This window comes from Vitis riparia, chromosome 18, assembly GCF_004353265.1.
Source record: "Vitis riparia cultivar Riparia Gloire de Montpellier isolate 1030 chromosome 18, EGFV_Vit.rip_1.0, whole genome shotgun sequence".
Classification (NCBI taxonomy): Eukaryota; Viridiplantae; Streptophyta; class Magnoliopsida; order Vitales; family Vitaceae; genus Vitis; species Vitis riparia.
This window is the reverse complement of record NC_048448.1, coordinates 24,813,201-24,836,784: the sequence shown is the minus strand read 5'-3', so window position 1 is coordinate 24,836,784 and position 23,584 is coordinate 24,813,201. Positions and strand designations below refer to the sequence as shown.

General features: G+C 33.2%; 1 protein-coding gene across 5 annotated transcripts; it reads right to left on the bottom strand.

Moving 5' to 3' along the window:
* Positions 1-2,085: 2,085 nt before the first annotated feature.
* Positions 2,086-8,683, bottom strand: LOC117907932 (exosome complex component RRP45A-like). Of its 5 annotated transcripts, none has more exons than XM_034821611.1 (10): positions 8,590-8,683; positions 8,292-8,457; positions 7,977-8,186; positions 6,891-6,986; positions 6,678-6,792; positions 6,361-6,441; positions 6,065-6,253; positions 3,713-4,008; positions 3,094-3,152; positions 2,086-2,611 (listed from the first exon to the last, which is right to left on the bottom strand). In XM_034821611.1, the coding sequence occupies exons 2-10, from the start codon at positions 8,426-8,428 to the stop codon at positions 2,391-2,393; spliced, it is 1,404 nt and encodes a 467-aa protein (XP_034677502.1). In that variant the 5' UTR covers positions 8,429-8,457; positions 8,590-8,683; the 3' UTR covers positions 2,086-2,390. The 5 variants fall into 5 exon arrangements, with proteins under 5 accessions (XP_034677502.1, XP_034677501.1, XP_034677503.1 ...); XM_034821610.1 differs by having other exon boundaries at positions 8,292-8,436; XM_034821612.1 differs by lacking the exon at positions 3,094-3,152 and having other exon boundaries at positions 2,484-2,611; positions 8,292-8,436.
* Between the last annotated feature and the right edge of the window lie 14,901 nt (positions 8,684-23,584).

The window sequence follows — 23,584 nt, the reverse complement described above, 5'->3', positions numbered from 1 at the left end:
AACTTGAAAAGTATAGAGGAGCATTAGCCCTATGGTAAAAGTCAAAGGATGGTAAGTAATAAAACCTATGAAATTTTACGATAATTTTGATATCATTGTTTGCGTATTTGCTTTTTATACAAATGTAAATATATGATATAATAGGGTTTTGAAATGATAGATAAAATTGCATTTTGTAGTTGTATATCAAACTTTACCGGTGTTAAGTTGAACTTGACGTATGTTAAGTTTATATTTATTCAATAGTAATACTATGTTATCATTAATTTAAAAAAAAATTATACTCAATTGAAGTTGAATTATTTGTAAATTACTCAGGGCATCCATGGCACGAATTACAACATAATAACTAAGAGTTACAATATCTAAAATTATTTAATAACTAAAACATTATATTTTTGTAGCATGGTTGGTAGTATTTGTGATAGTAAATATTATTAATAATCTTCAATATTTTTTACTTACTAGAATAATAAATATGTTTATTGAAATAAGATGAACTTAACAATGAATAAGATTTTCAAAATGAATATCTACTTAATTGATGATAATGCTCCATTATAGCTCAAAAATGTTCTACTGTCGTGTGTTGGTACCAATAGTTAGGATTATTTTGTTGCTTCAATGGTTGATGAAGAATAATATTTTTATATGAAGGAAGACTAGACCGGGGATAAAAATACTTTTTGTTTCAAAGAAAGTAAAGGCAAAGGCATTGATGTCTCAAAGACTATCATATGAAGAATTATTAGGGGTTGTCTATCATATTTCAAGGCTAAATCCAATAGAGTATTTTCTTTCAATGGAGTACATATTTAATGTCAATATACCAACAACTCCTATACAGCTAACCTATGATGGGGATGTGAAATTTTTTATTTGTTTAAATTGTACAATTAGTAAGCTACCATTTCTATTGTGTAGAGAATGGAGAATCATGGTCATATCTCCTCGATCTACAACTTTCATTCTAAATATCATACATCATTCAAGATTGAAAAATGATAGGATTAAGACCCAATGTTGACACATAAAAGTAGACACATTCATTGTGAATTAGTAAAACCTTTCAAGTGTTGATGGTGAAAATGGAATACGATTTCATAATGAGCCACTTGAAGGGTATATTAGTAGTAGTAGCCATGATTGGGAAATGAATGAGACTTCTATTAATGAGGATTATAAAATGGACGCTAACCCTTTAATGATGGGCACTTTCAAGAGTGGTTTAACTCATAGCACACAAATTTTGACCATCATTAATACAAATGATGGCTTAATGCATTAAGTTATTAACCTTACAATCCTTCTTAAAATGTCTAACTTTTCCACATTTAAAGCACACTGGATTTGAGTGAGATAGAGTTTCTATTTTCTTATGAAGTTTGCTTGTAGAGTAATTGTTGATATCCCTCCAAGTATATGGTTCTAAATACTTGGGATATATTACTTAAGCACTATAATCTTTTGTCTTTGTTTTCTTTCAAGAAGAAAACTTGTTTGAACAGCCCCTTATTAATCACAAATTCTTTATGTATTACATCAATCACTTTGAAAAAAAATTCAACACAAAATTGAAAGCTAAAACATAGGCAGAAGTAAAAAACAAAGTCATGGTCTTTCTATTAAATATTTCTTTGAAAAAAAAAAAACCAAAGAACATGACAAGACATGTACATACTTTGTCTTGAAGCGGGGGCATTTGTGGACATTAATTTTTTATGGATTAAATTACCACTAGATTTATTATCCAAATTGTGACTCTTTAATTCACCCAAAAAAAAAGGCTTAACAAGTGAAGAGTCATACATTGAACACATAGCCTGTCATTCAAAAGGTAACATTCAACTACAATTAAAATTTTGGCATAATTAGAAAAAAAAAAAATGGAATATCAATCGAGTGAATTGAATTCAGATAAAGAGATGGGAAGTCTCTTTATTGAATGCAAGAAAAAAAAAACCAAAATTATTACCCCAAACCATCATTGGTTCCACCACTTGACAAACTCATTCAACTAAAATCTCAAACCAATCAGTATCAAAGGCACATTTCCCAAACTCAACACAATTGAAAGCAAAATCATAAGCAGAAGGGACCTCACAACCTCAAAATCAATCGAGTTAATCAAGAATTGAATTCAGATAAAGAAATTCAAACCCCAATACATATGCAAATACAGAAAGAGAGGGAATGGCTTCACACATATGATATGAGATCTCTAACACCAATGTGTTAGCAGTTGGGTTTGACAAAATCCAAAAATGGAATTTTGTTACAGGAATTAGGGTAAAAATAATATACATGTTGGGAGAAGATACTTCTTTTGGCAAAGGTCAGTCTACCTCGCATTAGTGTTGGGGGGCGCTTCTTCTTTCTCAAAGGTCAGTCTACCTTGCATTAGTGCTGGGGGATGCCTTCTTCTTTCTCTTGTTCTTAGGCTTTACTGCATCCTTCAATGTCTTCTCTCCATTTGTTTGAGGTGTGGTTCCAACGGTTTTCATTGGAGAAAGAGCTGGATCAATATCAGCATTTGGTTCCTCTGACTTTACGTCAGGGGCCTTCATTTCACCTCTTGAATCTTTTTGTTTTGTGTTCTGTTTTATCAATCCTGCACATTTCAAATGCAACAGACATTAGTTTATGCATTTTTCTATCCTGATTACAAGTGAACTATGCATCTGCATGATGCATATATAATGTACCTACACACCACAAACTCCATATTTATAATCCAAATTCTAAAGGAACTTCAACATTTCTATGAAACCATAGCTAAAAACTTGTACTCTTGCACTCCTGCCTCAATCCTAGGGATGGACTAAAGCAATCAATAGACCAACCTGATTTTCTAACAGCTTACAACTTTCAAAACTACACACCAAACAACTGTTTTCTTTAAGATTAACAAAATACCACCAACCAGATAACAAGCAAATTCAGATTTTGTTACTCAGTACTCTCAATAGGGTCCAACCAAAACAAAAACTACTAGAAAAGTCATCAACATACATTTTAATGTCAGAAAAGGCGGAAATTGTAGCATTGAGCAATTTCTTGTACTGTTTAAGAATGACAATATAAATTGAATACCATGTGAAGCTAGAGAAGCTTTCAGGAAATCCGAATCAATGCCCTTCGAGTATGGATCCCTAAAGAAATAAGAAAATATAGTATAAAAAAATGGATCCAACAAAATAGTAAAAAATAAAAAACCCCGAAAATGTTCCTTTCTTCCTAAAAAGGAGAAAAATAGCAATTCCTAAAAGAAAAGGCCTGATAAGATAGCCCATTGTCATTCTTGGACCTTCCAGGTCACATGAATTCCAGAGTCATTCATGAACGTTCATGCAAGAAAACAAATATTAGCAAGTCCTTTCCCCCCATTTTGGATTTGCTATGCAATCCCCACTTGTTCTGCATAGCATTTATGAAAATGAATTCATTTGAAATGTCTTTCACTTCCCATAGACAACCATTTTTACGGACAAATGGTCCTATTTCAGTTTTAAATTCATCCCCTGAGTTATTGTTCTCATTTCAAGGATTATGCCTCCAAATGCTATGAAAAACAAAACTAATCCATCCCATGTTAATATTTTTTTTTCCTATTTAAACACACATGTATATCATGTTCTTCCACAAAGGGAGTTTCAAATGAATGTAAAATAAAATCATTAGTGAGGTCATGATGCATGCAAAGACACCTTACCAACTTGAGGGGCCACCAATGAAACTTCTGGTGTTCTCATCACTCCTGTTAGTTCTTCCTTGTTCAGATAATTGGGTTTTAACTTCCACATCACTGCTCTGAGTGACACAGCTTTCTTCTGATTCCATCTTCAACCTCTCCATGTGATGGCTTGATAACTCATTGACTACCTTCTCATCAACAGATTGATTTTTGTTCTCCCTCATTTTAGCACCTGGTCCACTAACATCCACAGCTATGGAAGAAGAGTGGCGCTTGATCTTCCGCAATGCTCTTTCTGTGTTGAATGCTTCAACCTACAGAAACTTGTAGAAGAAAAATTAGGTTTTGGTCATAGAACGGATACAATGAATCTAAACCTGAGACCCCAAAAACAATCACCATGAGAGTAGAAGTAGAAGGCAGATCAAATCATTAACCATGAAGAACTTCATATGGTTCTTGCTAGGAAGGGAAAAAAGCCACTCAAGGTACTCACAGGTATTCTTTTCTGGCAATCCATTTAAGATGTCTAAAATAGCACCAGTTTCCATTGTCTCAAATGTTTCAGTTGTCTCAACTGTTTCAGTTGAAAAATGTTAATATGGTTTGGATCCTCAAAAGAACTCTCAGTTCAGCAAAATGTAGGAGGTTGACGTGCCCATAATTTTTCTCTAGGAACTTCTATGGATAGAAATTAACTACAGAAAAGTCTGTAACAATGTACATCCCATTAGATTGGCCTACCATGAGTTTGTTTCAAGAGATCAAAGTTCTATTAGGTTCTTCTCATAGCAGAGGAAGCCACATTTCACGATTTGACACCACAACAAGGATCAGAAATTCCAGTGCTTTTGGGTGTAGTTAACAAGGAGATAGAAGAGTACGAAATATTGCTCCTCTATGCTTATTTTTATGCTCATGAAACGAGCAAATACAAGAATTAACCATACCATAATGTAGAAAAAAATTGCAATTGAAAAATGTTTTTAAAAATTCTTCTTTTGGGTGATCAGGCAGATCAATTGGGAACAGGAGATCATTCTTTCATAAAGATGATTGGTGCTTTGGGTTGTCCTTAAGAAGGAGGGCATCCTTCACTTTTCATTTTATTTTATTTGTTTCTCTCTGCGTGTGTTTTCATTTTTCCTTTTTTTTTCTCTTTTGAATTATCCATGTATATAACCCACCCTGTACCCACCTATCAAAAAATAAATAAATAAATAACCCACCCCATACTTAGGTTGCATCTGCTTTAGACAATTTAATTTAAGTTACCTATCAAAAAATACATTCACCGAATAAATCAAGCATAGTACATAACCAAATTCTAAAAGTATATCATTTGAATCAAAATAAGCACCACACAAACAGCAAATATTTTCAAGAAACAATGAAAAAAAATTGTCATCTCATCTTCCAAAAGCCAAAAAATTCAATTTGATTATTTATTATTTAGACCGTGGAGTTTCTTTTTCTTTGTTTCATTCTTTTTTTTTTCCCTTCCCTTCTTTCTTTCTTTTTTCCTTTTTAATATGCATTAGCGCATGGAGCTTTGCATACCAGCAAATCTAGCACTCATCAACCAAGGAGCAGTAGTTGGTTGATGTTGCTCACAAATTAGGATGACAATGCAAGCTGATTGAGCAAGGTAGGCTTAAGAATGAGATTAGATACAAATTATGCAGGATTTAACATCAGATTTGGATGGAGGTATCAGCCACAAAGGATGGAGCAAAGTATCCAGAAGAATAATAGTAGATGCACATTCCACATATAACATTCAGGATTTTATGAATAATACACTTTTTTGCCAGAGTCCCAGATGCTGCCAATCTCATATTTGGCTAGAAACAACATTTAGTAATTTGTGTCCTTATAAGATGATGAAAAATCTCAAAAATGGGAATTTAGGACCTCTATCAGCCATAGAATAGCCTTCTGATTTCAATTTGGATCAGCAGAAATTTAGAAATGCACTGCTAAATTTAACATCCTTAAACAGAATAGTACTTTATTTTAGTTCATGTAATCAGATCACAGATCACTTGGGTACTAGGATTTTATAATATAATTGGTTGAGACTTCCCTCAGTCACAAATCTCGAGCCCAAAGTTACAAGCCAAAGACTTTGTCTCATGCATAACAAGGATAAAAGGGATGGCCAAGCAAAATTGACAAGGAAAGGAGCTCATAAGTCTTGATAATTCCTCCTACCCATCAACAATTCTAGACACCAATTCATGGATTAAATTTTACCATGTAGTACAAAAACTAGTATTTAGCAAGCCAGATATGTAAATAGAGAAAAATAGAACCGTCACGAAGGACAACATAAGATTGAAAAGATAGCACCATATAGGAGAAACTCACTGCATTTTTTATCTTGCTTGTTATATCAGCAGCCTTCACTGAAGCAATTCGCAAGCACTGCATGATAACACTCTGAATGATACCCTCTCCTCCAGCCTTTTGAATAGCACAGACATCACCATTTGTATTAAGTGTAGCAGTCATTCTTCCACCCATAACAGCCTCTTCACTGTGGGTTGGATCTATCACCTGGCAGGCACCTCAGCATTTAAGGAAAAGAAACCTAACAAGGGGAGCTGAGATATCCAGGAGTCTCAATTTACTGAGAGTTGTCTTTAGGACTTAGTTTTACCTACCATAATGTTCTCATTCCCAATAATTGCAAAGGTCACTGCTATTGGGAGATGATGTACAATCAAAGGAAGTGGCTCCCTCACCTGTCAAATTACAAAATGTGAGAAACAGATAAAAGAAGGACAAAGTGAAGAAGCTTAACTATGTATTTTACAGAAGATAAATGCTAATGGCTTCTGCAATGATCTTTGCCTGCTCTGTCTCTTTTTACAATTTTCTTAGTCACCAATCAAAGTACATGTGGCAAATATGATGAATCAAATAAACGGCTTCCATAAGGTGCTATAAATCTGATCTTAAAGAAGATTGAGGAGCTAACCTCAGGTGGATGTACTATCAGTTCCTGACCATCTTCCCCTCCGAATGAACATTCAGGCCTTCGAAATGTCAACAGAGCAGCCAAAGCAGCAATATTAGCGGCATCAATAAGATTTCTGTTTCCACAAAATAAATAAAATGTCTTTTAATATTCAGCTGAAAAACAAGTTATATATAAGAACTTTAAAAAGAATATATATGAATTACAGCTTACCCCCCATTATCAATAATGTGGAGATCAATTCGGATAGACCATACCAACTTGCCAGCAAGAACACAAAGTGATTCCATATCCACTGCCCTGCTTTCCCTGCAGAACCACTTTCCAACTTCTATTTACATTCAATGAAATTACAGAAAGTTCTCCATTTCTAGGAGGGCCAACATAAGTACTTGTAAGATTCAAAAACTTGCTAAGCTACTAAGAACACAATGGGCATACAGCACAAATTTATTGCCTAAATCAAGTTTTAGCAGCTTAGTTGCTAATCACTTTAAATGATTCACTGTCATGATTTAACAGAATGCTTCCCACAATGTCTGACAGATTCTCTAACAAGACACATTTCACAAAATGGTCTAGATTTTGCAAAAAAGTTACCAGTCATGATATTATGTCTCTTGGAGAAGCAATTTGGAGAATTTATAATCTTAAGCTCAGAAGCTTAAATTTGTTCCTTAGCATGAACTTGCATAGGTTTTATCAGGATATTGGAACAAATAAAGGAAAGGGGGAAAGCTGTGAGAAAGAGTATCAATTTCTTCAGCTTGGTTGTTATGAAAAATTGAAAGGGAAAGAAAATATGACAAAAAATAGAAAAAAAAAAAAACTATAGATTAGAGCTCTTAATTTTCTGTTTAAAAACACCATAACATTGGGGAAAGGGTGGAGGAAATATTAATTAGGCTCAATTTCTTTTTCATCCCTTTGCTTATTCCCTTCTTACCATTACCTCACAACATATAAAGGAAGTTGTAGTTTTTTTGGTACTAAATTAAATTAGTTGAAACATTAAAATCTCAATGATTTTGATAAACTTATGCCATGTCACCTGAGAATTCCTCACATGGATTCTCAGACAAAATAAAATACATAGATGCTCTAAATTTTGAAAAACAATTAGTTCCACTTTTCTGAACCTCAAAATTTGAGAAACATGCCATTCCGGGTAAAATTTTCAGAAATTATGATATATTTCAACAGAAGCCAACAGCAATTAAAACTTAAAAAATTCTAGAATACTCTGAAACAAAATTTCAAACCACAACCAGAATAGCCAAATGAAAAACAAATTTTCACCTTAAACCGCGGTCTATTACCCGTCCCAACTCCACTGCAGCTTCTCCGGGACGTCCAGCCTCAAAAGAAGGATCAGCCATGGGAGAGAATTCAGTATAAATTGAAAGCGTCCCCTCATTAGGTCTATCCCTATAAGGCTGAATAAGTTGCCCAGTAACAAACCCCATCACATGAGTTTGACCTAACTGCACCTCTGACGACCCATCTTCTCTGCACATTCCACCACAATTTCAAAACCCACCCATTATCATTATCAGTAAAAACACCCGAAAATACACACATACACACGCACAAATTGTTCTGATAAATACTTGCCTACCAAACTTGATGCTTATGCGGCGAAAATCAAAAGGGCGACGACCATCGATTCTGAGGTCGGAAAGCAATGCTTGTTCAATGAATTTCTTCTCATTCACGGTCATTCGAAATGTACTGGCTAATCTTTGCTCCATTCTATGCACTGTGTTGGAAAGAAAAAAGGCTGATTTGTTGCAGAAAACAGTGTAGAATTCAACAACAATGCATTTTTTCAACTTTCTCTCCCAAACTAAATTATAAATGTATGTATATAGGAAGAAAATGAGAAGAACGAGAAGTAGAAGTGGGAGTATACCTGGAATCTGGACTCAAAATTCAAAGTAGAAAGGAGAAGAGATGAGACCGTTGGAGGGTAGTGAGGAGGGAGGGAGGGAGGGAAGGAGAGAGACAGAGCGAGGGCGATGAGCTTAGGGTTTATTTGGGGTTTGGCTTTATGTTAAAAAGACTTAATACCCCTTCGCATTTGTTTGGAAAGAGAAATGCTCGATCACAATTTTCTGCTTGTCCTTTGAGAAAATATTTTTTATGCTTATGATAGTATAAAATATATTATTTATTAAAACTAATTAAAAATATACATATTTTTAAATTATATCTAATATTTATAAAAAATAAATAAATAAATAAATAAATGAAATGAATTTTAAAATATATAAAAATAATAATTAATTTTAAATCAATTTTTATAAGTGAAACTTCAAATGCAAGCCATTCCTTTAAAATCACATTTGAATAATTGTTTATAGTTTTAATTGATTTTTCTTTTAACACAATTAAAAATAAATTTCATATAAATTATAATAATTTAGAACTCCCTCTTCAATTTCAAGTAGAATTTTAATTAAATACAATATAAAAACAAATTTCATGAGGAGCAAATTAAGGTTTGCAGCACATGTGGATTAGATCTAACTTCCATTGCATAGGATTTGGTTGTCATAGGGAGTTTTCATGCACTTAATGTGAATTTGGAATAAAGAATAGAAAAATTTGGAATTCCCTATAATTGTTATTAGAGTCATAGGTTAAGCACAAAGCATGATAGAACCTTTTTAGGGTGTGTTAACTTGGTTCCGTAGGATATTTTACTCATCTGATGGCCATAAAGATAAATGTACGTCCATAATATATTACCTTAATAATGATGATTATATACTATGTTTGTTGTGATTATTGAATTTGTTTTCTTTTTTTCTAGATGGGTTGTAAGTCCCATAAGGGGGCTAGGATTTTTAGTTCTTTGTAAAAATCTTGTTTTTTTTATTTTTATTTTATTTTTGATAGAATGGTTTTGTAAACTCCAATCCATTAGGGTATAGGATTTTTGTGTAAAAATTAGTTTTTATCATTCTATGTAACCTATGGAGGCCAAGGAAGCGATTTGGACAATCACAAGGTATTCATGCACATTTCCTTGCTGAAAATATTAGTTTTCATGGAGAAAATGATGATTAGAGAGGTAGAAACTAGTTGTCAAAATCTACAGATTTGCACCAGCACTTGAGCAATGGGATTAGTGCTTTGAGCAGTGGCATCAAGCTCTCAAGTGTCTGGATTGGCACTCGTGAGACTTGAGCGCTCAAGCGCTCCTTCCAACGGTGGAAGTTACTTCCAATGCCCCTTCAAAAAATTTGGACACTCGAGCATTGATGATGACACACTCACAACAAGGAAATGGGCAATGAATGAAAAAAGTCTTTTAGGACTTCTCTAATAGTATAGAGTTTTATTGTAATTTGTTTACTAACCCTATTTTGTGTTGCATGTATGGTTTTGGTAAGTTTAGATGATCATCCAAATGGAATACCAAATTCATGTAACAAGATCCTTAAGGTCATGAGAGCAACTTTTTTTTTTATTATTATTTATTTTTATGCTACATTTGATTATTAGCATGTGTTGAATGAATAATAAAATAATGAAAAAGTAATTTTAGATTTTCTTAAGAAAATAAATTTTCATGAGAACTATTTTTTTATTGTTATTTTTTCTTTAAATTAGTTGTTGTTGGAAGTCATATTACTACTCCTTTTGTGGACTATCCACTTGGTTTTGAAATGGTAGTTCTCTAGGCTCCCCACCACCAAACCAACCCCCACCCCTCTCCCTAACAAAGATAAAGAGAACAACACCTATAGTGGTTCTTCAGGCTCTCCCACCCTGAGAAAAAAGAGGAAACCACCAAGTTTTTTGGGCTCTCCCACCTTGAGAGAAAAAGGATTTTTGTGGATATGATAGTTCAAGGTTAAAGTGTAGGGAATTTCAAACCTCTCTGTTCCTTATCCCAAGCTCAAGTTAAGTGCACGAAACTTTTCCTAAGCCTCTAAATCCTAAGCAATGGAATCAAATATAATAATTTTAATAATCAAAGGATCTTAATTTGTGTATTAGAAAACTTTTAACTTTGATTTAGATATTCCTAAATCAATTCCTTTTAATAAAGATGCAAATAAAGTAATCAAAAGCCTCGTAAACTCATGATCTTTTGCCTAATGACTCAACCTCGATCCTTAGCACTTAAAGAATTAGATGTTTGAGAGGATGGAAGTTAAAGTCCTCTCTACTCTTTGGAGTTGGAAGACAACTCTATTGAACCCTAACTCCTAATGGGGTGCTCATAGGGTTCCCTAACCATGTTTAAGTGACTTGAGCCCACCAAAGGCTTGAGTCACTTAATCTAGCCCAAAATAGGTCTTAATTGATTAATTAACATCACACGACCATCTAATTAATCAATTAACCCAAACCTTACTGTGAAACCAAGGTTTGGTTAATCTTGATTTTGATGATAATAAAACAAGGTTTAGAACTAATGATTATATTTCAAGTGTGATTAGGCAAGATGATTTCCAAAGTGTCAATCACAAAGACAAATCAAGACAATGAGAAATCATGAAGAAGAAGACCACCTCAAAGAGAAGTGTTTTTCAAGACCTAAGCTTCATAAGATCTCCTTATAAGGTTGTTGGTGCACTAGGATTTTCATGCATTACATTCTTTACTTATGCACCAAAATCATCCAAAAGTTATTTGTTTTAAATATTTTAAGAATTGGATGATTTCATGTTTTCAACTAAAACCTTGTGTTAAGTGTCTTTCAAACTTATTTTAAAAGGTTTTAATTTGAAAAAGTTGGTTGTTGAGCCAAAAAACAGCTCAACCGGTTGAACCGGGTGAGGAACATGTCGACCACAAGCTCAACAGTCGAGGTTCGGGTCGACCCCCAGCTCAACCGGTCGAGGTCCGGGTAGACCCACAACTCAACCGGTCGAGGCCCGGGTAAACCCCCATCTCAACTGGTCGATGGTGCAAAAAACTTTTTCTTTCTTCCAGAACGGTTGTTCAACGGGTCAAGGTTGAACCTCAACCGGTTGAGGTCCGGTCGAGGTCCAACGGTCACCTGCCAAACATTAAATGTTAACGGCTAGTCAACCGATCGACCCCTAGCTCGAACGATCGAACCCCCAAACGGCTAGTTTAGCTTTTCTCTTCTATAAAAAAACTCTAATCTTCATTGTTTAAAAAGTTTAACCTTCCCAAATCTTTCTTGATTATATTTGAGCCTTGGAAGAGTGCTTTTGAGTGCACCATTGTTCTAAAACTTGCATATCCTTAGTTCACCTTTCAATCTTAGTTTTCTTGTATCATTTGAGCTTAAAATTCTTGCACTAGGATTTTTGTGAGATCTTTTATTTGTAAACCTTTGAGAAGAAGTTTCTCAAGAGTGTGGTATCTCTTGAGAAATGTAAAGGGTGCTTGGAATCAAAAGTCCAAGAGGGTCAATTAGAACCATAATCTAATTGTATAGCTTGAAGGCTTGGTTTGGAAGCCTTGAATTAGTGGAACCTCAAGCTTGGGATTGAAGCTAGAGGAGAGTGGATGTAGGCCGGATTGCGTCGAACCACTATAAACTCTTATGTTTGCATTCACTTTTCCCTACTCTTTAATTTATATGCAATTGTGTTTATATTGCTTATTATATACTTGCATATAATTGTCTCTTACATTCACTTGTTTAAATTTTCAAAAAGAGACCATCACCCTATTCACCCCCCCCCCTCTCCCCTCTAGGGTGATTACCATAGGTTGGATTAGCCTCTTTTTTCTAACACTTACATACTCACCAAAACACTTTAATGCACAAAAGTGAAACTAAAGTCAATCCAACCCTCATAAATTGTGTCATCAAGGTATATGAGTTTAAGCGAGAACAATTGGAATCTATAGGACATTACTAGCTTCCTTAAAATATAATTCTGAAGTTGATTCAACATCTTACTAAAGAATCAACTACACTCAGTACCCTATGTAAATAATAACGAGATGAAGCTTGGGTCTATGACCTATTATCCATAACTGGTATTCGTAATCTAACAAAGTAGCGTTATCACTTATCAATATTACCTCTCTAATCATTGAGTTATGAATCCTCCTTATTATGTGATCAATTAACGTATTCTAACTTTAAGGAACATATGTCAAATTTCATTAAGTGAAACATTATGGTCATAGTCTTCTAGATCACATGTTTTTTAGATCACCCAATGACACATGGTTTTAATACCATGAGATATCACGGTGTCTTTATTGAAAATATATGTTGCCACTAGTCTCCATCAATAATGACCCAATCTGTGGGGATATATGACTACTTTAGGATCTCACTCAAATGTCAAAGCTTCATGATGATTTTGACACAAGCTCTATACCCTTTCAAAATTGATAGTTCATGCAATATAGTAGTTTGGTGAATCATGAAAATTGATAGTCTTATGTTATGATTTCACCATAGGTCTTGTCTAGTGTGCATCACATATACTAGTGCTCTTACCATGGGAAAACTATCCTAATAACCAAGATAAATCATCCCTTAAATTAGGAAATAGTGCACTACAGTCTCAGATAGATTGTCCAAATCCATGAACCAACTATGGAACTCATCACTTTGCAAGGAACCCATGACTTGAATCTTCTATACAGCTTCTAATGTACCCAAGTCACATACAATACAAGTGATATGAGCATGTATGTTCAAATAACCAATTAATGCATACAAGATAATAAAAAGGAAATCAAATAACATAAATAAATAAATTTATAAATCAATTTATATATATTACATCATGTCATGCTTTCTAGGGTTTAATCCCAACATAAGAAATAAGAGAGCAATTCTTTTAATACAAAAGTCTCAATTTAAGAAATAAATAACGACTTTGGAAAATCTCTTGTAGAGAATTTACTTTAAAAAAAAAGTTACCAAAATTATTAAAAATCTTTTTTTTCAAGATATTAAGTGGGAGAGGGCCTTAGCAAAGCTCATGACTTCAAATTGTCGAGCCTATTTTGATTTAGGTTCATCACCACCCCACCGATGGGTTAGGCCTTAGGCATCAAGAGATATGGACTCTCTTTATGGATAAGACTAGACATGTATGTAGTGGAAGAAACTACTCCACCAATGGAGTTCCTTACTTAGTGACATCAATGGTATAAGGACAATGGTTACACATTTAACATTGGATATGAAGTGGTTGAATTGCTTATTGCAATCCCACTTGCATAGTCCATGACTAAACTAAAGGTATATTGATCTTGCCTTAGGTACCATTATGGTTAAGGTAGAGAGATTAATTTGAAGGGCTCTTTAACTAGTAATAAAGTTATAACCTACCCATCATAGACTTAATTCTTATGATACTAAAATACCTTGCAAATATATATATATATAATCTTGAGAGCTCTATATTTTCATTAATTTATTATTGTTGTGTATGCTCATTTTATTAATGCATGGTTTAATTTTCTATTACAATTATCATTTTATTGACAAATGGGGAAGATTTTTGCCTATAAATAGGAGAATTGTAAATAGTGAACAAACTACTTCATAAGGGATTAATAAGAGGAAATAAATAAGTTAGATTTAGTGTTTTTTCTTTTTCTTTTATAATGTTTTATTTTATTTTTATAATCATGTTATTGTGTTTGTTTCTTTTTACTTGTGTTTGTTCGTTTCACTAGTAGTAAAGGGAGTTGCAATCTTCAATTTCCAAGTCATCTTACCTTTAGTATAGTTGTTTATCGTTGAATGTGGTTTCTCTAAGGCAAGTGATCATGAGGATCGAAAGGAGTTTCTACTTGACCAAGCTAAGACTACGAGGATAGAAAAGAGTACCCTTGAAAAGAAACAAAGATATGTGTTTGGGTTGTAAGGGTCGCAAACCATGCAACCAAAGCTGTATGTACGCACTTTTCCATTGTTAGCCTAATAAACCATAAACAAACCTTCTAACACAGGGAATAACCCATCTGAATAATCTAATTGCGATGACCAAAAAAGAGCAATCAGACCAAGTTGATCTATTGTTGAGGCGGTTGACCTTTCTATCAATTAGAACTTGTTTCCATGGGTGTAAACCCTTAGTCTGATCTATTTGTCGCAAGCAATAGTCGGGACATTACAAGTGGGTTGCTTCAAGAGGTTAAACTTTAACTACTTTCCTTTAGTGAAGCATGTATTTTTTTAAGTTTCGTTTTTCTTTTAGGTTTTCTCTTGTTCCTTTTTAAAAAATACAAAAAAAAATTATCTTAGTTTTTATCACTTCTTTCACTTCATTCACATCACCCCAACCATTCATTTGGCTAAGTTGATGCAAAGTTATCCATATGGAGATGACCTAACCATTATATAGTTGTTAATTCTTTTTACTTTTGGTTTAAAGACTAGGAGTTTCAACGACTACCTTGGTTTAAAGTTTTGAACTGGTAAACTTTATTGAAAACTCATTCCAATTTTGTTTAAACCAAGAATTATCCTAAGGGAAAAATTAGTCCTATTGCCACAGAACCTTTTGGAACAAACTTTCATATTTTTGTTCCCAACAAGCAAAGAGTTGTGGCAATTTATCTCAGGACCAAAAATTGGCATCATTCTCGGGGGTACTGTAATTGGACTCCCCTCTTTAGGTCAAACCAACATTGTACAAGTTAGGATGAGATGTGTTTCCTTCTTGTCACACTTGACTAGTGTGCAACTCAATGAAGGTTCTTTTAATGCACAATAAGAGGTGCATTATGCAACATGGCTCTTAAATGTGCAATTCAAATCATTTCTCAAGGGTGCACAATTTAAGTGCATTTCTCTAAGTATACAATGTGGATTGATGCGTTTAGAGTGCACAACCTACAAAGGGTTCTCTAATGTTGGGTGCACCATTGTTGGAGTGCCTAAAGAAGGCACGCTATTTGACCATAGCACAATTTGAGAAGAGTCATTCGAGTGCAAAATACAGTGGCTTCCTTAAGCGTGCAATCCGCATCACCACTTAAAGTTACACTATTGAAATGTTTCTCTAAGTACGTAATATGATTTATTGCCCTTAAGGTGCACTATTCTCATTAAACTAGACATAGTGCATAATTTAAGGCTCTTACTTAGTGCACTATTAGTGATAGCATCCTTTACTTACATACTCTTTGTTCATGAAATTCTAGAAATGAGCAAAGCGTCATTAATCTTGCAAAATTCTCACAAAACACATCAAAACAAATTTTTCTTAGGCATTAGCAATAAACTAAAGTTAGGCTTACTCGTGAGTACTTGCTTTATCACACCAAAATAAGCTTTAAACGAGTCATCCTATTGCATGATTTGAGTTATCATTAGCAGCTTGGTAAAGTCATGACTACTCAATAGCCATACATCATGACTCACAATAGGTCATGTCTAATGTGTAAACTATACATACTAGTGCACTCACCATGGAAAACACATCCTAATGGTCAAGACCAGTCATCCCTCCAATTAGGAGGTAGTGCACTATAGTCTCTAATGGATTGCCTAAGTCCATGAACTAATTGTAAGCAAGTCATCTACTTGTAAGGAACTCATAACTTGGATTTTCTGTGCAACTCTAAATACATCTAAGTCATGTATAGTGTGTAGATACATAAAGTGTAGTGTATGAAATAAGGCTAAATTAAAGTGTAAATGAAACTTTATTAAATAAATAATGAATTCCAAATTTATTACACCATGTCATGTTTTTAAGGATTCTATCGTAACATTAGGATTTTCAACAAGTAAGAAGGTTACATGATGGGATTGTACTTACCTTAGCTTCAATTGCAATGTTAGTTGTGTAAGCTAGTAGGAAGTATTACCTTATCCATTTTATGTTAATTCCATTATCACTTAGTCAAGTAATGAGACTAGTCATATCTCACTAAAGGAATGAAACTAACACTAATAAAGAAGATATTACAATCCATAAATCATGTATAGATGGTAAAATGACCAAGAGAGCCTTTGCTTTTAAAGGACTAGAGCCATGGAATGTTTGTAGTTAGTTTATATCCACTAGTATGGAACTTTTAGTGTTCATGCATAAGGGGAGTATGGGTATTTTATCATTTTTATTAATGAATACTCTAAGTTTGTCTAGTAGGTTTGATTTGTTCCCAAGGAGTAGAAGATTATATTCTAGTTGAATGCACCCATGACTCCATTACAAAATTGAGTAATGGAAAGAAGAAAAAAACTTTGATAGACATGGTGAGATCGATTATAGGTTTTTCATCATTTTTCACTCTTTTTTTTTTTTTTGGAATGTCTTAGAGACTGTGTCTTACCTTTTTTTTACTAACAAGTATATTAGTTTATAAGATATTTAAAAGGATTTTGGTGTTACTACTTTATAGTCAGGATAATTATAACAAGAACAAGAATATCTAATAAGGCGATGGTTATGAAAAACAAGAGATAAAGTTCATACATAGCAAGACATGTATATCAAAGGAATCAAACAAACAACAAAGGAATGGAGCATATCTCAGTAATACACAAAGTATGGCAACACACTTACATAAAGAAAGAGGGTTAACTCACAATCAAAATTAAAGATATAATGTAAAAACAAGAGCTAGATATCCAACATATACAATATATATACAACCAAATCCAAGAGTCAAAGATGGTTGATTTCGAAGCAAATTAAGCTAATATGCACTAATCATGTAAGAGGGTCAAATCAGGACAAAAACATATAATTGCAAAATAAATCTAAATAAAATAGTTGAATGAGAGATATGATACAAAAGAAGACTTGCCTAACATGCACAAGATGTCTATGATACAAATCAAGAGTCAAAGAAGCATAAAGGCATGCCAAAAAAGGCTAAACTAACAAGTTTATATAAGACATGCAAAAGTTGGACAAAAAACATATAGTCATAAAACAAATCAATATATATATATATATATATATATAACTTTTACAATATGTTCAAAGTGTCTAGAATACAACCCAAAATCCCGAAGTAACAAAACAAGTACCAAGTATCCTAAATTTAACCAAACATCTTATTGCTAAGAAACAGGATATAACAACAAGTCATACATAAATGAAATTATTTGACAAGTATAGAGGTGAGATAAAACCAAAAGAAAACTTCTACAACAAACTCAGAGTGTCTAGATCACATGAAAATTTTCTATGAAGTTTAAAACATGCACCAAGTACCCTAGATTTCAAAGAACAATTCATAACTCCATATTCAGGTTAGCACAACAAGCAAAGAAAGATGAAATTAAATCTCAAACTTGGAAAATGATTTTTGAGTGAAACCAAAGCTTCAAATCTTATATACGAAATCTATAACACATAATAATATAAAAAATAATTAAAAACCCACAAGGTATTATAGATTTACAAAAACATTTTTAAAGTCAAAAATAGGGCAAAACCTAGACACTTGGAAAAACCAATTTATTTCACAAGCTTGGAGAAGACTTTTTTTTTTTTTTTTTTTTATAAAACAAAAATTCTTTAATACATTTAAAAAGTTTAAAACATAATCCAAGTCTTAAAAATATTTTATAATAAGCCAAAGAGTCTATATTTTTAAAAACACTTTGGGTGTAAAAAAATAAAGCAATAAGTGAGTGAATTTTAGAAAAAAGAAAAAGAAAAAAAAGTGGGATTTGAAACAATCTTCAATTAGTTTTCACGGTTTAATCCACATATCAATCTTCTAATGTTCATGGAAGGAATCTCATAAGGGTTAGAGATGATCTCATTAAATTGAGATTTGCAAGATTAATCCATATTTCCAAAATCAAGAAAATTTGAAAATCATAAGTTAAAAATGAGTGATGTAGACCAAAGGAATTAACAATTGATTAACAATAGGACACACACTCCTTCTCAACTCTCAAATAAGAATGAATTTAAGTTCATATGAGGCATGGAGGGCCAAAGAACACTAACAATTGAAAAAAAAAAAACACAAAAAATTCATGGAATAGGATGTTCTTATGTGAAATCATGCAAAATGTACAATAGATCATGGCGATCATTAATGACTATAAAAACAATTATAATCTAAAGCCTTAAATGACTATGAAAAGGAATAAAAAAGACTGAGAATGGTTCACTAAAAATCAATTTGAAAAAGGTTTTAAAAAATCAATAAAAACTATAAAAACAACTATCAATTTTATCAAGCATAAAAGTTATACCAAAGACTATGGTGAGAAGTTTGATACTTGACCATGAAACAACCCTTTAAAAATGCTTGAAACTCAGCCAAAGAGGGTTTGAAAAAGGATTTTTAAAACCAAATTTTAAAGGAAAACCTAAAAGGGCAAAGAAAAAAAAAAAAAGACCTCAAAAGGCATTTTCTAAGGAAAATCTCTTTGGAAAACAAACAAACACGTTGTGGCTTTCAAAATTGATTTTAAAATCAGTCAAAAAAATCTTTCAAAAACCATTTAAAAAAAAAGGAAAAAAATTAAATCCCTTATAGAGAATACAAAAGAAAAATAAAAAATTGAAAATGAAGCAAGCCACTTATCATGACTTGATCAATGGGCTTGAAGAATGGTGAAAAAACCTAAAAGAAATCAAAATCAACGCAAAATTAAATCTAAAAGCTACTGTACAACAAATCAATCTAAAGATTAAGTAATTTCTTAGATGAACAAAGTGAATCGAAGAAAAAGAAACTTATAAATGAAGAATAAAATAAACAACAATCCAATGTGTGACCTTTAATATCTACATACAACATATAAATCAACCCAAGAATCAACAGAAGATGAAAGTGAACTAAGAATGGGAAAGATAAAATGAAATCCAAAAGAACTTACCAAGAATTCTCCACACAACTGAGCACTTGCTTTCTAGCTATCCAAATCTCCCTTCAAACCAAGCCTTTAATCAAACTCTCACTTTTTCTCTCTCCTTTATTGAAAATTAGTAGAGTTTCCCTTCCTAAAATGTCAAGAGAATCCTCTTAATCCGAACTTCCAATGCTTCTTTTTATAGAATAAGGGATGATGGAGATTAAAGCACTTGTCCTTATCTTCTTCAAAGTTCAAAAACAACCAAAACTCTCTTAAACCAAAATTAAGCCCAAGAAGTCTCTAACCTAGGGTTAAAACTCATTAAAACCCACTTAAATCACTCTTAGAGCCTCATGAAAAAAAATGCTTAAAATATAGCTAAAACTAGCCCAAAACAACAAAACACGATGTATCGATTGAAGAATTGGTTCAACTAGTAGCCTAGACTGATTGAACTAGTTAGATTGACTAATTCAACTGGTTCCCTAAGTTCAATTTGCCCTAAAAAGGATCCTAGGTCATCAAAAACCTAATCAAGCTCCAAATGTATTGAAACTTTAGGATAACCTAGGATGTCACTAAAGTTATGCTACGAATCCAGAACCTCACTCCAAAAGGTCTCTAAAAGTGGCCCAAAACTCAATGTCAAAGTTGAATAACAGACGGACCACCAAGGAGCACAATAAACAAATAAGCAGAAGAGGATCCTACATGCGTACTACAAGAAGGCACAAGGCAGTGGGTAATAAGTGTGATAAAAAACATGTGCTATGAGGACAAAATGAAGTGTCTACATAGGAACATTATCATCAATCAAGATCTAGTTGATGACTTAGTTAGAGATGAAAATCTAGAAGGGTTGTAATATATTCTTGGGATTAAAGTCCTTTAGGACTGTAAAAATAGGAAAATTGTGTTATATCACCTCTATTAATAAGCATTTGGTGAAGTGCATGATGCAGGACTCCAAGAAGGGTTTGGTACTCATAAGTTTGGGGTTTCCCTTTCTTTGGATAGATGTCCTTAGACATCTATGGAGAGAAATTGTATTTGGATAATAAATTATGCTTGTGTAATAGGTAACCTTATGTATGTGGTGCTATGTACTAGACCATATATTTGCTTTGTTGTAAGGATGATGAATATATATTAGTCCAATCTTAGAAGCCTTGGCTAGAGTCAAACATATACTTAAGTATCTTAGGAAAATGAGGGAATATATGCGTGTGAGTCTTTACAATGAATTAGTACTCCTCAGATGTCGGGAATTAGACTTTCAATCTGATGAATACTTTTGCAAGTCTGCTTTTAGGTATGTGTGTACTCTAAATGGTATTTGTTGATGCTTTTGAAACAATAAAGAAAGTCTTTTGACTTATGATATTTCTTTTGGAACTATGGGCAGTTTCTTTAGTTGTATCATCTATGATCCTATTTTGTGATAACAATGGGATCATGGCACAGTATAAAGAACTAAGATACCAATAGAAGAGAAAATTCATAAAGATGAATTACTACTTTTTTTATGAGATAGTTTGGAGAGGTGATCTAATTGTGGAGCAAATTTTTTCTACAATATCTAGTCCGTTTTTAGGGCTAATAGGAGTTTGTTAAGATAAAACTCTTAAAAGCAAAACATAAAGTAACAAAGTTAGACTTGAGTTTCCACTTGTCTATCTTTTGTATGCATTGATATTGAATTAAGCATTCATGACATATTACTTGCATTGTACATGACTTAGGTACATTAGGAGTTGCATGGAAGATATAAGTCATAGGTTTCTTGTAAGATGATAAGTAGTTCATAGTCAGTTCACGAATTTGGGTAATCCAATAAAGATTGTAGGTAGTGCACTACCTCCTAATTAGAGGGACGACTTGTCTTGGTCATCAAAAAAATGGTTACCATGGTTAGTGTACTAGAGTGTTTGGTTACATATTAGATAGGGCTTACGGTAAATCATGATGTAAGACTATCGAGTTGTCATGATTCACCAAGCTACCATATTGCATGGACTCTCAACCTTAAGAAGATATTGAGTATGTGTTGAAATCAATAGAAGACTTTGACCTATAGGTGAGACCATGCAGTAGTCATATACTCTCTATGAATTAGGTCATTGTTGATGGAGGTTGGTGTCAATGGGTATTCTTAATAAAGGCACCATGATATATCATAGAATTAAGATAAAGTATTTCCTTCGATGATTCAACGAACTGGGCTAATTGATTATGTAGACCCTCTATTTTGTCCATTTAACACATGTCTTTAAGTGCTCTATCAATACTCCATAGTAGTCTCTTGGTAGCCCATGGCTACTCATACAACTTACCTTTTTGAGCCACCTCGGAAACTCTGGTTGTGGGATTTATCTGACCTCTTATTGTGACTCTTGGTAATCTTGAGTTAGGCCTAGGATTTTCCTTTTTTTTTTGGACAACTCATTTATATACACTTTTAGGATAGCATATCTAGACACACTAGGCCCATTTAGATGTATTTGGCTCATTTAGGCCCATCTAAGCTCACTTGGACTCATTTTAGCACACCTTGACCCACTTAGGTTTACTTAGTCTTGTTTAGGTCACCTTTTTTAGCACATCTTGCATGTCTCACATGGCTTGAATGACTTGTATGGCTCATTTTTGTAAAATCATATGACTCAACTTTTTATTATTATATTTTTGTTTATTTTATTTATTATCTTGTCAATTTCCTCATTTATTTTATTTTTCTATTATTTTGTCACTTTTCCGTAATACTTGTCATTACTTATTTATTTTAATTTAATAGTTTTGTTTAAATGTTTTTTTGTATTTTTATTTTTATTTATTATTATTATTATTACTTTTACTCATTTTTATCATTATTATTTTACTTAATCTATTAACTTTGAAATTTTGTAAAGAATGTATGGATGGTGTACCCGATCACATTGAGATTGATATTTGGAAGGTGGGATTTCCGTTTTGGGAGGGTTTTAAGGGATAGACACAATTTAAAAAAAAAAGTAAAAAAAGAAAGACAATATTAAGGGGATTCTCAGGAGATGAAGACACGGTTTGAAATGGATTTATGAAGACTCACGGCTTTGAGAGGGCTCTTGAGGAAAAATCCATGGCTGCATGCGCTTTATATATATATATATATATAGGAGGATTTGAAGCAAAAAAGACTTTGGATGGAAGGTTAGAAAGTGGGGAGTTTCCAGGTTGTGGGAGAGCAGAAAGGAGGCTGCCATAGAGGGGGGACATAGGAGACCATGATTCTCCATTCTACACAGCACACGCAGTAATGGTTTTTTTGGAAAAATCACCCACATAACACCATCTCAAAGAAAAAATGATTGACCGACATTCTTTTAAAGGGAAATCACTTTTGGAATGACTTTTGGAAGCAGATCATCACCAGATTTGTGGACGAGGCTGCATCCATTAGGGCTTCGGACATCACCTTGCACAAACTTCTCTCCACCGACACACCATTTTGTAGCATATCCATCCCATAGACACATCATTCATTGACGATACACGAATGGAATTCATCATCAGCCACTCACCCCTTGAAGGAAAAAGACTCCGCTGCCACTTTTAGGACACGATATGCACCTTGATAAATAGCCAACCGCACCACAGAATTTCTCCACATGATGCACCATAAGATGAAAGGCAGGTTGCGCCATTAAAAAATGAAAATGGAGGTTGCATCTTGGAATGACCACACACATACAAGTTGGAGACATTGCCATAGTTTGTGCACCTATCCAAAAAGGTAAGTGAGTTTCCTTGTTCTTTAGTTTTTGATTTCTCTTTTGTTTATTAGTTTATTAGATTTTTTTTTGTTAGATTGAAAGTTAGAGTTTTGTTCATTAGTTTTTTTATTCAATTTAGTTTGTCTGCCTTTAAAATTCTAGTCGATTAATTTATTTGGTTTTATGTCATTATCATCTTGTTTTTATTTAATCTTAGTTTCCGGGTTCATCTTAATTAATTTGTGTGATGCTTTAGGATTTTGGTGGGTTAATTTATTTGATTCTATATCATTATCACTATATTTGTTGATTTTGTTTTTTTAGATTGATCATATTTGGTTTATGAGTCTTTAGAATTTTAATTAATTAATTTACCTGACCCATGGTCATCATATTCATGTTTTAAGTGT

Coding starts and splice junctions, on each gene's coding strand:
- LOC117907932 (XM_034821611.1), bottom strand. CDS start 8,428: ATGGAGCAAAGATTAGCCAGTACATTTCGAATGACCGTGAATGAGAAG. Junction 6,442..6,677: donor TGATAGTACATCCACCTGAG/GTTAGCTCCTCA, acceptor GTAATTTGACAG/GTGAGGGAGCCACTTCCTTT. Junction 2,612..3,093: donor AGCTTCTCTAGCTTCACATG/GTATTCAATTTA, acceptor TGAAATGTGCAG/GATTGATAAAACAGAACACA.